Raw genomic sequence first — 16,548 nt, 5'->3', positions numbered from 1 at the left:
GAGGTAGCCAAACACTTAACCACTCAGGGTATACTCAGGTAAGGTAAGGCAATGCTAGTGTTCTCATTGTTCTCTTCATTATTGGCATAATTGGCTTCAGCTGCAAGAGAGAACAGGAGAGCAGGAGCGGGAGAATAAGAGAATGGCTGGTAAACAACCCATGACCCCACCTTGCACACTTGTACCCTTGTTCCCACCCACCCATTGGAGCTGCGGCTCTGCTATAATCGGCTCCGCTGTGCCTCGGCCTGGTTCGGCCTGAGCCGAAACGGCTTTTGCTCTGCCGGGTTGGTCCAGCCGCGGCCTTGCACAGTAGCATCTGTTGCGATTTCTTTAAACAAAAAATGTATTTAACTTAATACATTTTGATGGATTTTTTGTATGAATTTTGATTTTTCTAGCCAAATTTTTAGCATGTGTACAAATGTATATTACAAACAAAATTAATTCCCTATTTTATTTTGTAACATTCTCGTTTAAATAAATGGATAAACGGAAGGTCTTTTATTACTAGTTAATGAGTGATATTTTTTTTTATGTACATATGTATTTTATATGATTAAGCAGATTAATATTCAAGTGGGTAACGCTTCTAATTTTAAAGTGCATCAAATATTCAGCGTTCGCTGTTTTTTATTATTTTCATCCAGTATTTTAATATTTTAGACATTAAAATGCCTTTCATAATATCAGGAACAGTTAACAATGGCCACCATCTGATAAAAAAATGTATATTATTTGCTGAAATCATTACCATAACATTTTAGAATGTTTATGAAAACCATTTTCGTGGGAAATGGTAATTTGTACTTGATTTTACCATTCAAACCATACGAAGAATAAACTATTTTATATATTTTAAATATTGTTATGTACATAACAAGATGATTTGTTTGATTTGTGAACGAGCCTCTAGGATTTCGATAAAATGTCACCACAAATGCCCGTTCACACCTACTGTACATCAGCATTAGCATCATCGTACGCGCCGCTGCCATCGCTGTCGGCTGCTGCGACATCGGCATCGTCATCGGCATCGCAGCCAGATTTCCTGAACCCAGAGCCGGAGCCAGCGCCAGCGCCAGAGCCATAGCCATAGCCGGACGCGGACCTAGAGCCCGACACAGAGCCCAGTGGCACTGCACGGGGCTACGGCAACGGCTGCTGTTCGCATGAATCCGCCAAAGAGGCAAAGTCCGACCCGACCCGACCCGACCCGACCCGACCGGATCCGACCCCGAACGAGCGCAGCATCTCCGGAAAAAGTGGAATAGAAATGAATAGGAAAACGGCTCGGTTCAGTTACGCGCAAGATTTCAACACAAATCGTAGCCCATTTCACGGCGGCAGACGCGGCGTGCGCAGCGCACGGGCAGATTGCACGTAAGGAATCCAGAACGGACCCAACAATATCGAGATTCGGCACAGGGAAAAGCCAGAAAACTGAAGTCAAAAACTGCTTTCCGATGCCCCGGGTCCATGACCGGAATAGTTTAAAATGTTTTTTTAAATAAATATGGATACAAATTTCGGATCTGATGGTAGTTTACAGATTTTACTAGGTTTGCCGGAGCCGTCGCCGTTGCCGTTGCCGTCGCTGTCGCCGTCGCCGTCGCCGTGGCCCTAGTAGAGTCGGTCGTTGCCAAAATTTCTCAACATTTTTTTTCCGTGCTGCTCGCCGCGTGCGCGTTTCACTGTGTGTGTGCGTGTGTGTGTTCGTTCGTGTGCGTATGCTTATGTGTGTTGGAGTGTGCGTCTCCGTGCGTGTTTGTGCGAGTGTGTTGGCCCTTCTTTCACATATTTCCTTCTTTTTTTTTGTATTTTTTTTTTCAAAAAGCCAAAGCAGAAAAATGTAAAAACACAGCCCCGCCTTCAAGACGGTCTCAGAAGCGCAGAAAAAAAAAAATACCCAATGAAATAAATAATAAATTTTAGCTTAAGCTTTCGCCCTTAAAACGAAACGAAACGCACAAAAAACAAGCCAAATCATATCGAAATAAGTAATTGTTTAAGTAATCACAAGGAATTGGAGAGAACAACGTAAGGAAAATCCATGTCCATACTATATTTAATCATTCCTATTCATTCATTATAAATACTACATTCAGATGTCGGATTAATTCATAGACACTCGGCGTAAATTCATTTAGTATGTGTTAGAATACCATGAAAATTGGTTATTTTTTGTACTGAATTCCATCATAAATAGTTCTCGCCACCCTCCAAAATCCATTCGTTTGCTGTACGAGAATTTGCAGGGTTTTCTATTGAAGGTGGTCCCATTTTGGGCTCTGTTTTGAAGTTGGCTGAAGTCATATTTTGTCAAGTTATTTTGGGATTTTATTGATTTGGTTTTGAAGTTTATACAAATTGTTGTAGATTGTTGCTTTGGGTATCCTTGGGGTTCTATTGATTTTGCTTGAAGTTTAGCCCGAAATGGCTTAAAGGTTTATTGGGTTTCCATTGATACGTTTTGATGTTTCAATTCAGTTTTGAAAGCTATAATCTTTTATTTAATCTATTTCGCTGTCTCTCAATAGTTTCCTTGACACTATTTTCCCCCTTTTGTAGTTGCTGCTGCCACAAATAAAAAAAAAAAAACAAAAAACAACCAAAATAAATGAAGGCAAACCAATACACATACACACACGCACACACATATGCATATGTATATATAGACATAAATCCATGTAAAGCTGTTGCCTGGCCTCTAAAATGGCTGCCGTTGCCTCTCTGCCGGTCCTGCTGCTGTTTCGGCTGTTTCGGCTGCTTCTGCTGCTGGTAGCAGCTCTGCTAGCGCCGGCGCTAGCGTTGGCAGCGTGGTAAGCAGCGCGCAAGAAGTTGAGGTTATGTCTGCGCCGCAAAGTGTGCTCCAAGGGGCCTGAGATGGGGGATGCTGCTGGTGCTGGTGCTGGTGCTGCTGCTGCCCTTGGCACTGCTTTGCTTCTGCTTCTGCTCTGCTTTGTTGTCGCCCACTTTCTATGGGCGTGCCGACTGCAGCATCCCTTTCGCAGCTCCGTCCCCTGCTTCCGTTTTCTGGGACGGTGTTGTTGGGGAGGTGCTGCTGCTGTAGATGACCTAGCCCTATTTTTGGACACTGCAGAGTCTCCTATGCTGCCGCGGGTGTGATGTGGCTGCGCAGCTGGCAGCACATTTTGCTGTTACCACTTTCTCTGCCGCATTTGCTGCCTCAGACTCAGCTGTTCAGCTGCGGTTCAAGCTCAGCTTCAATTTCAAAGAAGAGAACACTGGACATAAAGCAGAGCCGGGAAAAACAACTAGAAGAAGAGCTACCGCAGAAGAGCAGAAAAAGAAACCGAAAGAAAAAACAAAGAATAAGTTGACAGACAAAAAGAAAAAAGTGAATGGCAAGGAAAAAGAAGAAACAGAATGCGAATGGCAATAAAAAAGAGAAGTACACAACGAATGACAGCGAAGACAGCTCGAATAACAAAAAGGACGAAGCAAAGGAAACAGCAGATGAGAAAGGACGAGCGGGAACGCTGTGAGCCGCAGCAAGGGCCGCTGCTCTACATTTAGACCCGACACTTAGTCAGTATGTTTCTATCTCGCTCCCCTCCGCCGGAGGGCGCACACTGCACGAGGAGAGTGTGTGAGCGAGAAAGAGAATGAGCGTGGTAGGGGGTTCTAGGGGTTCTGCCTATAATAATGATCTTATTTAAGCCAGATTTGTCATTTTCTATGATTCTCGCATTTCCCGATTGTCTTGTATCTTCACAATTGTGGGTGCCACTGCCTTTCATTCTTTGTGCGATCGGAAAGGGGCTGGGCGAAACTTTAAGTACACTTGTAACAGTGTGATATCAAAGGAGTCTGGACTCAAAATTTGGTTGTTTTAGCTCTTATAGGCTCTGAGATCTAGGCGCTCATTGCGACGGACCAACGACTATTGTTGATGATCAACAATATATATACTTTATACGGTCGGACTGTTCTTTCTGGGTGTTACACGCACATTCACTTTCACCAAGTAAAGCCTCTATATCTTTACAACCAACTTACCGATTTTTATATCCTCAAAACATACTTTTTCTATAATTTCCCTTAGCTAAATTATAATTTTTGGCTTCCGTTATCTTATTTTGGCAGTCATAAGGGCCTAGACATTCTCTAGCGGATTGAGGTTGGGGTTGTTACCTGGGAAATATAAAGACTAAATGTCCAATTCCGTTCTCAAAATATTGGTCTATTGTTGAAAAATAGTCGAAACTATGCATTCATTTTTAAAATAGCAAAACGCCAGAGAATTCCTTACAGGGCAGGCTAGATGGAAAGGTGCAGAGTCGTACTGAAAGAGAGGTCTTCTTCTCTTTCAGTTACTGATTCTTTTCATATTTATAGTTATTAGTGATCCAGTTTTATATTTATATATATGTATCACTCATTTACCTTCATCAACTATGCAACTTTGCTTCTTAGAAGGGCTTCCAATTCTAAAGAATTGTTGTTGTTGCACTTATTTCGACTCATACATCTGCTCAATCAATATTAATTTTCCCAACCCTTTGTACTTTTCAGAACAGCAAAAGCCAACGCACAAGGAAAAATATTACTGTAAGGAAATCCATAATTATTCCAAGGAGATACAGGTTCAGATATAATACTGTATACACGCGGAGGTTCCCATACGGTGATAGCACATATTGTGTGAGGGAAAAATGCTCTCCAGTGGGTCTACTCCATCGACATCAACTCCTGCATACCGGAGAAAGCAACAGCAGCAGTGTCCGAGTGACCATTGATGCCAAGAACCTGAGTCGGGGAACAAGTGGAAGCAAGTCGTTAGCCCCCGGCTGTGGGAAGGGAGTTCCTGAGCAGCGAGGAAGCGAAATCCGTTGCCTTGGCGCCTCCGCGCTGCGCGATGCAAGGGAACAGCAGCCGATCCACGTTAAGCGCACAATCCTCGGGCACACCGTCGGCCTCCACGATATCCTCGTCGCAGGGAAAGGTGAGTGTGTAAAGTTGATACTGGGATAGCGCCAAGACTCAACCCATCAAGACAATCTTCAACTATGGTTGCGTCTGCGAGGACTGGGAGGGTTCAACTATGGTCTCCTTTATCCTGGTCTGGCGTCCCATCATTAGCGACAGTCTCCAGTTACGATACCCCTTGGGCCACTCTTTCCTTTTCGTTTCTGTCTCTGACACTGACTCTGGTTGCAGTCTGCGGAAAAGGAAACCTATAAAAGCAGCAATAAATTCAATCAAATTAACATGACAACGAGTATATACACTATTCAAGACGCTGAAAATGATTCTTCTACCAAATCACATTCTTCTACTTCCACACTTCAGCAGGCACCAATAGGAACAGGACTCTTTCGAGTCGCTATTTTCTGTATGCGTACTCGTATTCCCATCAGACAATATTGATATTTGAATCAGAATGAAAGAAATTGGCCCCAAGTGATTCATTCGTCCACAAAATTGAAAAATGAACTGCAAATTCCCCTTACGATGTCTCTGATTATCTACCAATTAGTTAGTGAAAGCGGTAGAGCAGTCCCCCCTCTCTATTTATTACAAACGCAGCCAGCATCGTGCTTAATATCAATGAAACACTTACATTCATAAATACATATCTGAAATGTATAAAAATCTCGTGGAACGACTGGACCGATTTCGATGAACTTTTTGTCTATACTATTCTTCGCATTTTTGTGTGAAAAATACCCAAATATCCCATACGAAATGTAAGCATGTAAGCCTTGATCTAGAACCAAATATTGAATATTTCGCTTATTCGAAAGTGCTGATTGGGGCTGTGCGCTCAAATTCGAACACGAGATAAATTCTCAAATGATTCAAAGAGCAACTATCCAAAATTGGAACACTACCAGAAGCATTGAACCATTTAAACCTGTTTCATTCGCTTATTCAATGCATACAATCATACAATACTGCGGCAAATGGTTTCCCGGGTCAACTAGTGCATACATATATGAATATGGATATGTATAAAGCATATATTTGCCTTTCCCAGCCTTTTCTTCATTTCGCTTTGTTTTTCTTTGTCTCTCAAAAAGATCTCAATTTGATCTGTGCAAAAGATTCCAGTGCATCGGCGTCCCATTGGGGGAAATCGCTTTCAATCCGAGTGAAATTTTATTTGACAGCTTCCCTCCGCCTCCGCCTCTTCCTTCTCCTCCTCCTGCTGGATGTCTGCCAGTGTGGCAGCTGAGAGTAGTACCAGAGCAGTACCCATGGGGGGGCTGCTGCAGCACATTTCCGCTTTCAATTTGCTTGGGTGTGTGCGTATGCGGATGCGAATGATGGAGGGGGCGGACAGGACAAGACAGGAAGATGGGCAGACTGGAAGCGAAGGCGAGGGGAGGAGAAGATGGAAAGGAACATAAATGTAAGTGAGGAACTGCATCCGCTGCTTGTCAATCGTGGGAGTGCGAGTGGGAGAATGGGGAGTGGGAGACCGCCTCGGCTGGATGAATGCAGCGCAGCCTTGTCACTGATGAGACAACACCCACAAGCCAACCCCCCCCCCCCCCCCCCCCCCCCCAACAACACACGCTCCCATATACGTATGTATGTAGCTCTCATCACCGCCTCTGCATCCTTTTGGCCCCGAACTCTCCCTCTGTCCTTACTCCTGTCTCCGTCGCTTTCTTTTACATATTTGTATTGCCCATTCGCCGCCGTTGTGTCTTTTATCGTTTTTAATTAAACATTGCCGTTTTGGGCTATTACACACACACAAACACAAAACATACACACACACATATGTATGTATGTTGCTCCTGTACTTCGTCCTTTTCGGATCTGATGTGAATTTTTTTTCTACTTTTGTTTGCTTTGCTTTACTTGCGATACCCTATGGAATCACACCCGCCTTTCAATCACACTTCAATCAAGCAATCAAATAGTTGGGAGTGGGTGAATTATTGCCTTAAATCCTATTGAAGAACTTATGGACCAAGGTCAGGGCGGTGCACTTTCGTAATGGAAACAAAAATGATTTAAAACTAGAACATGTAACATATATACAAAAGCTTTAATGTAAATTATGGTGTTTATTTTCGAACTACTATTTCCAGGAACAGCAGAATTCATGGGTTTTTCTTTTGGGGTAAACAAAACAAGAAGAAGGAGTGCGAGATAACGGGAATTTCTCAGTTTAAAGACTGGAAATGTTTAAAAAGAGATTTTAAAATCAATTAAAGGGTATCTTCTTTTCGTTTCGTTTGGCTGATTGTTGCCTGCAATGGAAATTGCCCTGACACATTTTGAAGTTGTTACTTTTCTCTTGAATGGAGGAGCTTCCTTTCATACTGGCACCATATGTGTGTGTGTGAGTGTGTTTGAATAAGAAAGAAAAATGAACAGGATGGGTGTTCGTGTGTGTGTGTGAGGCAGTCGTAAAAAATGATGGGTAAAAATCTACGTTTGTCATAATTGTCATCGTCCATCAAACAAACATATTCGCTGAACCCAGACACGCACGCACACACACACACACACACAGTACCGGTACTGTACTCTCCTTCGACCCCAACCCCGCGTCGTCCGCCACCCTCCATTTTCATGTAAAGTTGCAATTTCTGTTGTGCCCCAAAAACTAGGCAACGCTTTTTCTGCGTTCGACTTTTATCAGCTTCTTGCAGTTTCTTTTTTTGTGGAGAGCAGCAGGAGGAGTGGGATTGTGGGATGGAAAAGTCCTGAGATGGTGGATGGATGCTCAGTGGTGGCTGGTGAATGGTGAATAGTGCGTTTGTGAAGCATTATTCATGAAATGAGCTGTATAACAGTGGATTGTTTTCACTGGCTTCTTCTGCCTCTTCTGCCGCTGACCCTCTGGAAAAGTTTCTGCTACAGAATGTTCCCCACTTAGTTTTTCTTTTGCCCACATCTCCTGTGCGTTCCCTCTCTTCCATTTCCCCTGCCCCTCTGCTGTTTCTGGTGCTCCTGGTGCCGCTCCCCCATAAATGTTTAGTGCACTTCGATGAATTTTCCTTCAACATATGTTTCATTTTCCAGAAGTTTTCTTTCGATTTTTCAAAGTCTGTGGCGTTGTTCTTTTGCTCTCCTCTCTGTGAATGTTTTCCCTTTTACTTAAATAGATATTTTTTCATCTTTAAAGTTTACCTATTGTTGGATTATTATTTTCTTCTAGTTCGACATCCTCTTATGTCATAGTCTCCCTCGCCTGCCCGGGCCATGAAGAGGTGCTTGATGTTGAACAACAGAAGGGAGCATGTTCGGTGCCATGGAAATTCCATTAAATATAAAGACAGAATGCTCGTTCTACGGGGAATCTGCGAATACCGAATAGTATACACGTGGAGTATTGAGATAATAAGAGATTAGTGCAGCGAACGAATGTCATTCGCATCATTCGACGAATGTACTATGAGTAGAACGAAGAAGAAAGTTTCACATATACGGATACGGGCATGGGAAATTGTTTTCCATCTTCAGCTAATGTTTTATCATTTTATGAATAACAGCTCCTTTTTTTAAAGCTGATATATATTTTACATCTTTTACTTTATTTTTATTATTATTTGTTCCGTTCCCTTCTTTTTTCTTTTCTCAATTTTTCTTTAAGTTTCTTTCATCAGTTTGAGGCTTGCTCTGCCTTCGTTGCTTATTTTCTTCTGAAATTTCTTTCTTCATCTATTTCTTATTTTGTAGTTTGAAAATAATTGCACAATTCCAGAAAATTTCTTTGGCCTTGGAGAAAATTGATATGTGAAAGTGGTATAAATAATGTTCTGCATTACGCATACGCCGCATGTGCCGCCTGCCAATTGTCTCCTCCCGTGTCCCCTTTTTCTCTGGATGTGTGGGTGTCTGGGATGTACGTCTCATCTTGCCCCGCTCCCATTCTACAATCTCCTGCCTCCTGCCATCATTGGCTTTCCATCATCTGACTCGAATAGCGGGAGGCGGTGTCTGTCAAAGAAAGTTGTTTTTTGTATGTATGTCCATGAACTACCATGCAATGTTCCTATAACTTTTTTATGATACTATGGTCATGTTCAATGTGAATGCGTTCTATGTGTACTGTTGGTGAAGATGTCGTAGATGATGGTGTATTAGTTGTTGCCTTTATTGGTGTTTTTATACCAATACTGTGGTATCTGCAGGTGTTGCTGGTGTTGTTATTAGTGCAGCAATAGTCGTTGTAGAGTTTTTTTTGGTACTCTTATGGGCATATCTGTAGTTGTTACTGTGTTTATTGTTGCAGTTATGTAGTTGTTGATGTGTTTACTGGTCCAGTTATTGGTATAGTTGTAGTTGTTATAATGTTTGTTGGTGTAGTTATTGCTGCTGTTGGTGTAGTTTTCGTTGATATGGTTAGTAGTATAGCTGTTGTTGTTGTAGAGTTTGTTGTTGTACCGAGTGGTGTTTGTTAGCTAACGGTTTGGTTAGTGTTGAATTACGGGGTGAATAAAAAGAATGAAAACTTGTCTGCAGATCTGTAGATTCCTTGCATTCCCATGGAACAATATATCTAATATTAATGCACTGTGACATTTTAACCCTTTCCCAATGGAATTCGATAATAATTCCGATGCAAACATTAAAATGTGATTAAAAGAATGGGCCTGAGATGGCACTCAGACAGACATCGAATGATGCTACGGGGCACAATCCTAATCGTAATTCCCAAGTTCATGGGGTGCCAAAAGCGGTCTGAACGCAAAGAAAACAACGCACATGCGTGTGCGTTTGTGTGTGTGTCTGTGAATGCGCATGTGCTGGACCATTCTATAAAGAAGATACTTCCTACCCCGACCTAATCGTACATCGTACTGTCTATCCCAATCCCAATACCAGTTTCAGACCCTATGCCAATTTCAACCATCCAAAGGCATTCCATGCGTGGTCCTTGGCTCGAATGCTTGATTTCTGTTGCGGCTCACAAATGTTCAGCTTCATCTTCGGAACAAAAGTAGCAACAAGGGCGACAATTGTGCGTATCATTTGTGTAACTTTGTTGCATAACCCCCCGTGGCCCGTTGCCCGTGCCACCACCCATCGAACCCCCACCACTAGAGGCTCATCCAAACCTCAACATCATTCATCCCTTTTGCCTCTCAGTGCCTTATTAGCCAGTGCCTCTGTCTGTGTGTCTATCTATGTTCGTCTCTCTGTCTCATTCTCGTTCTCTTTCTCTCCTTCTCCCTCTCTCTCTCTGTCTGGGTTTTTTTGCGTGTGTGTGTGTATATGTGTGCATGTGTGTGCTTCATTTAAAACAATATCCAAAGATTTGTTTCGCCATTTATATGTCAAAAATGACAAGTCAAGTGTTTTGTTCTTGTTTTCTCGCTTTTCGCATTTCTCTTTCCTCATTCCTCATTCCTCTTTTGCTGTTTTCTCTTTTTTCCTTCGCTCTCTATCTATCTCTCTTTCCCTCTCTCTCTCACGCTGTGTCTCACGTTTTGTGTGAGCTTTGTTCTCGCGTTTTGCCTTCCCATCCTTTTGTCCATGTCTTCTTCCCCATTCCTTTCCTTTTCTTTTCTTTTCTTTTCTATTTGCTCGTTTCTGGTTTTGTTCCTGGCTTTGTCATTAGCAGTCAAGCGAGAGGGAAAATAACTTATTCCGGCTCGAATAGCATATGCTCTTTGCTTTCAAAACGAGTGTTGGTCAGCGGTGGAAGATCGGAAAACAAGGAATGTCTTAACGGAATGTCTTATTATTTATAGTCCGGCTCTAATGCTCTTTGCTTTAAGAAACTGTTCTGGTCAAAAATCAGTGTTGGGAAACGATGGTAGGACAAAACTCATGGAGTGTCTTTATGGAGTATCATTTACAGTTGATCGAGAGAAAACAACAAAATTTTGAAAATCAGTTCTGGGCAGTGAAGAGCCAGAAACCAGTGTTGGTTAGTGCAGAGCCTGCACTCAGTGTTGGTTAGGCTTGGCCACTTGTAAACAGTGCTATAAAATGCTACCTTACTTCTTTCCACTGAATTTCATGAATTTCTTTGTGTGATCCCCAAAAATGTGTGCTACGGAAATGGGTTGTGATCAGGAAAGAGTGGTTTTCAGTGCCTACAAAAACACCACACCTGCGAGAGCTTTTCGGACAAATACACACTTATATCTGCGGCTAATATATAGTATAATTGTCTGTGTGTATATATATTTCCAGGATTTTTTCAGTTTTCAGGGCATTTCAAAAGAAAGCGCAAAAAAAACAGAAAAATTACTGAAAAGAAAAAAACACAGCATTGAAAGATGGCCAAAGAAAGCATAAAGCCCCGACAAACAGAAAACTTGTCCCTTGGTCTAGGTCATAGTGTGTGTGTGTGTGTGTGCGTGTGTGTGTGCGTGTGTGTATCTATGTGTTGGCATGTGTCCTAGAGTCTTGGCCATATGTGTCGTATGTGTGAAATGAGCTTCAAGTACAGCAACAAGAACCACTGACAAGGACGCTCATATGAAAACAAACGCATAATTTAAGCGTAATTGCTGTCATTTTTCATTCGAGTGTGGCAAAAGAGTATGTGGCAAGAGAAGGAGGTGGTGGTACGGCGTATGGGGGTGTTCAAGGGGGGCTACTGCCACTGATGTTGCTGTTGCTTTTGCTTTTGCTTTTGCTCTGTTTCAAGTGCCCCAGTTTGTCTATGTCGCCATAGTGGCCCTCCGTCAATCCCTTAGACAGTTCATCCACTCTCTTCTTTCTCTTCTTCTATATGCCTCTCACTCTCACTCTCATCTGTTCTCTTGCTTCTTCTTTTTCCTTCATTCCCTATCTGTTTATGTGAATGTGAGAGCGCCTGCATCCGGCGTTGAAGCGCTGATAATTATGCAGCTTAGGTTTGGATTTTATTCTTTCTTTCGCTTTCCTTTGTTTTAGTACCCTATACCCTGCAACATGTACCCTGTACAGAGGTCACTCTCTTCTGTCCCGAAGCCCATGAGTTGTTAAATATATTCTAGAACTGCAGGTCTGGCAATCGAGTGTGCGCTCACAGCAGGGATGTGATCAGGGATCAGTGATGGATATCCTACGATAGTGCTGGTGAATAGAATAGGAACGTATATATAGTACCATCCATTTTCTTGATATATGTATGTATATGATTCATTTCTGTTGGCTTATACCGATAGTTCATATATCTATAAGCACCAAAGCAAGCACTAAGTCGCGTGATTGAATTGATCACAATACTTTGGTTTTTCGAATAACTATACCTATTTGACGTGACTGTATTTTGGTGCGAGTCGCGATGCCTCGAGCCCAATATCGATAGGTCCACCAGCACTCAAAAACATGATACATGATGCATAATACATTATGCTTGCTGATGACTCTCACACCTTGTACGTCTCTCTCTCTCATTTTCAGTCCACCAAGTGTCTCTCTCTCTCTCTCTTTCCCCAAACAGCTCTCTCCTAGTGAGGATGCCGTGTTCATTGAAATTTGTTCCAAATCAGATGCCGCGAAATCGTTTTCCAGGGTATATAAAGACTCGGCCCCGCAATGGCAGCCTCGCCTTCTGGCGGGGCCAGCGGCAGTTCATCAATTGGCCCGACTTTCTGCCACGTTAATCCCCAACGAGTGAAAAAAAGCAGGTGGAAAATGGGAAAAGCCGAACGAGAATGAGGCGTGAAACATGAGTAGCTGGAGAACCCCCCCCCCCCCTTTTTTGGAAAATGTGCTCCTTCTCCCCGTTTCCACCGAGCACTGTCTTCCTGTTCATTTGTATGCTGGGGCTCTTTTGGCCAGGTGCTACGGGGTTCAGGTGCAGGTGGAGGTGGAGGTCCAGGACCAGATCTGGCTTTGCTTTGTGTGTCCTTTTTGGCCGCTTGCCAGCTCGACTCGAGTTCACTTCCAGTTGAGTGTTTTCCCCCACCCGTTTTCGCCGTCCCATTGTTGCACTCTCTGCCACTTGCAACAATTGTTGTCCAGCCACGCCCCAGCCCCCCCCCGTCTGCCGCACACACACACTCCTCCCCTGTCGTCCATTCAGTTTTGTGACCCCCCGCACCATGGGGCATAATTTTTGATTTCCGTTTGTTTTTTATTCACTTTGTTTTGCAATTAGGAAACACTTTCGTTTTTTAGTCCTTTGCGGGGGGATGCTACGCGTTAAAATTGCTCACGGAAGGAAGGACTGGACGGTATCTCTGATGCCACGAAATATGTATCTAAATATATTCCTGAGAGCGTGTATATTTGATTGGAAGACTTACTTCCAATGCACAAAATACTCGACTTACAACAAACAATCGAATGGGGCTGTAATATGAATCGTTCCCCCAAAAAACTAGCCTTGCTTTCATATTTTTTAACGAGTACTCGTCCTGCTCATAGAGTATAGTATCCCATGTGGACTCATAATCATACAACTTTAGTGCATAAAAAGTTATCCGACCGTAGTCCAAAGGATCTTCATTTTCCAGTATATTGACCCCATTTCCTCAGACATCTTCTTTAGCTTCAGCATCATTCAGCAACTCATTAAAGCTCCTAATATTCTAAGCACGGAATTTGTTTTGTAATCTCCTCCATAGAGCACAAAATTTCCTAGAAGTCCAGTAGTTCCATCAGTAGAGGGAAAGAAATACCTTTCGATACAAAAAACTTTACAAATCGTCATAACCATCTATCTGTCTGTCTGTTACGATGAAACTAGTCTGTTAGCCGTTCAATTTACATTCGAGGACGATAGTTTTTCCACTGCACTGTTCGTGTATCCTTTCGCTTAAGGGATAGTCTGACGCAAGAGCACTAAGGAACAAGGCCTTATCAACGGACTTATCAATTAGCAAAAGTATCGAATGCCTCAGAGCCCAACGCTAACCATCCACTCGTCGAGCGGTCACTGTACCTCTGCTCTGGCCTCTGTCTCTTACTTGTTGGACTTCAGCCTGTGTGTGTGTGTGTGTGTCTGTGTTTCTGGGACTGGTTTAAATGATTTCTGACATGTTTTTTGGCAATTTTCGGTTTGCATTTTGTGGTTTTTTCTGGCTCCCTCTTTGTGTCGCTTTCCTTTTTGGGGGCTTTCCTGTGGTGTGTGTGGCACATCACTTTGCATCTGATTGAAATTGTTTCGGATGCAACTGTCTGCCACATTCCCTGGCCTGCCCTGCCACATGGCAAATTGAATCATTCAGATACTGAATGCTCCGTGATGCTCAAAAATGCAATGTTTTCCCAACTTTCAGTCAATGCCGCGACCAATAGTCGATACTCTGATACTGTTCTCAGGGCGCAACCTCTATTGGCGGTCCTAAAGGTCCGGCGGGAAGAACTGAAAACTTAAGTCTTAAATTGTCAGATGGAGACGGTATAAATGAACAAAAAAGTGAAATTAATTGTTTAGATTCCGGGAATTCGAGCGATTTTATCGCCGTGATAAATCGAGGAGATTTCAAAATTCTTGGAAGCGGACATTTATTTCACTATGAACTGGGTTGAATTCAGAGAAACTTATTTATTAATAAAAATATAATTGCTTGAGTCCTAGAGAGTGTCGACTGAGTATTTCCAAAGTATCACAGCAGTGCGCTGCATTCCATCCTCTAAGAGAATTGGATTCCCTAGAATTATCACAATCAAAGACTGTAAGAACATGACATTGTTTCAGGAGACTTTGGTTGGCTATATCGATCCGCTTTCAGCAGAGTCAGACGAGTAATTATTGTCAAAGGAAATATGCAGTAGCTCAATCGACTATACGAGTATATCCTTTGAAATACCAATCCAATCCAGTGCTATGCACTGTTGGAAAATGTTTTTCAACACCAGCAACATCAGTTTCCACGGAAATAGGGTTTTCCCTAGCTTAGAACCTTACTTATTCCTGTGCACACGAGCCAATGTATGCGTAAAAAGGAGCTCCGTTGCAGGAGACGATGTTGTGGTTGACCGAATGATGTGTGATTTAAAATACAATATTTTTATGCATTGAGGTTGCTAAAAGTTTAAAGTATCTGAGATTAATGTACAATAAATGCATCCGCTGTGTAATCGCCCCATCCATTAAAACCATTAATTTTATTATGAGACTTTTTAGCACATTAAATCTGGCTTTAACACACTGCAGTACAGTGCAGAGAGGTGTTCACTGTCAACAGGGTTCACAGGGAACAGTAGTTGTAGTTTAAGGATAGAACGGCAGTAGCAGCGTAGCTCTCTTTTCTCTGCTGTGCTCTTAATCGCACAATCACACCCTGCTGTATTACGAGTGGAATCCACCTTCATCTCCCCCTAGTAGATGAAGCTCGAACTGCTGAAGATCCTGGTGGCTGATCCGGCCAGCGCTGGGCAGGCTCAGGGAAAGCAGGAAGCTGTTCAGGTCTTTCGACCCGTTCCAGTCAATGCTACGGATCTCCACAAAGACCCCGTAGGGCCATAGGGCATCCGAATCGCGGACGCGTCTTGTTGACTCCGATGATGCGGATGACGAAAACCATCAAGAACCCTTACAGCGGGTGTGCTTTGGGGATTTAGATTTCAAAGATTCGTTATTCGGATATCTTAAAAAAAAAAAGAAGAAAAAATTTACAGGAAGCCCCCTATAATGGATGTGGATATGCGAATAGGATTAAATACATACGAATGCGTGGGCGTGTGCCTCTCTGGGGGATTTTTGGCCTTTGCGTGGGTTGTTGCTTGTTTGCTCCAACAAAAGGCACACAAAATGTTGGCTGCGTTTGCTTGTTGCTGTTGCCGCACCTTTTTGGTGGTTTTTAGAGGAGAACTGTACTCCTCGTTTTTACCCCCTGGTGTTCGAGTGCGAGTACACGCCCAATCCCATCCCATCCCATCCCAGCCAGCTATCCAGTTGCAGTTGCTGTCAAACCTCGCTCGGTGCCAATTAACTCTTCTGAGCCATAATCGAAGGTGTTATCAATCCAATTTGGCCTTAACCTTGTGTGCCATGGATCCGCTGCTCTTCCATTGAGTCTCCATGAAATGGAGGGGGAAATGCGAGTGAAGGACGAGGATGGGGCGCCCACAGCCAGAATGATTTTTTGCTTTTTCTTTTCTTTTGATGCACTTACGTGGGGAGATTATGTATTATGAGACTGGTTGCTATGAGACTTTAATATGTGGCATCCATGAAACTATTGAAGCTGGCTTTCTATCACACAAAAGATAAGGATAATCTTACCATGGTCGTATGGCACGGTTGCATCATGAAAGTGCCCTGTTCGTTGATAACCTTTATTGTGTTAAAAAAAATAAATAGTAATATAATTTGGAGTCTGAAATGTGCAGAAATATGTAGTATCTATTTTGATCTTTTATAAACCTAAGAAAAATGTGCTCAAAAAACTGTTAAGAGACATCGATGCACGACATTCTAAAATGATTCAAACATAAAAGTGACCCAAGTCTAAACTTAAATTGGCATTTGAGTTCTTCTTTCTTTTTTTTTTTAAATCAAGCTTAGGCACAAAATATATGGTTTACTACGAATAAAAGGAGATGCCTCTCTTCAAAATCAAAATCCGTTTTATTGTGCATTTTATTCACCTTAAATTATTTATCATAATTATGATGGACTGGTATTATTAATATATGTATTATATTTACAAGAAATGATTAAAA

At 42.5% G+C, this 16,548-nt stretch overlaps 1 protein-coding gene across 6 annotated transcripts in view; it reads left to right on the top strand.

Moving 5' to 3' along the window:
- The first annotated feature begins 1,841 nt into the window (after positions 1-1,841).
- sdt (MAGUK p55 family member stardust) overlaps positions 1,842-16,548 on the top strand; it is a 67,032-nt gene continuing 52,325 nt past the window's right edge. The window contains exons 1-2 of one of the 6 annotated variants that reach the window (XM_033381699.1): positions 1,842-2,040; positions 4,540-4,969. In XM_033381699.1, coding sequence (XP_033237590.1) covers positions 4,883-4,969 — 87 coding nt within the window. In that variant the 5' untranslated portion in view covers positions 1,842-2,040; positions 4,540-4,882. The remainder of the gene's footprint in view (positions 2,041-4,539; positions 4,970-16,548) is intronic. The other 5 variants (XM_033381710.1, XM_033381700.1, XM_033381702.1 and 2 more) reach the window with 5 other exon arrangements.

This window comes from Drosophila pseudoobscura, chromosome X (assembly GCF_009870125.1).
Source record: "Drosophila pseudoobscura strain MV-25-SWS-2005 chromosome X, UCI_Dpse_MV25, whole genome shotgun sequence".
In the NCBI taxonomy this organism is placed as follows: domain Eukaryota; kingdom Metazoa; phylum Arthropoda; class Insecta; order Diptera; family Drosophilidae; genus Drosophila; species Drosophila pseudoobscura.
The sequence above is the reverse complement of the archived record's forward strand: the minus strand, read 5'-3'. Positions and strand labels throughout refer to the sequence as shown.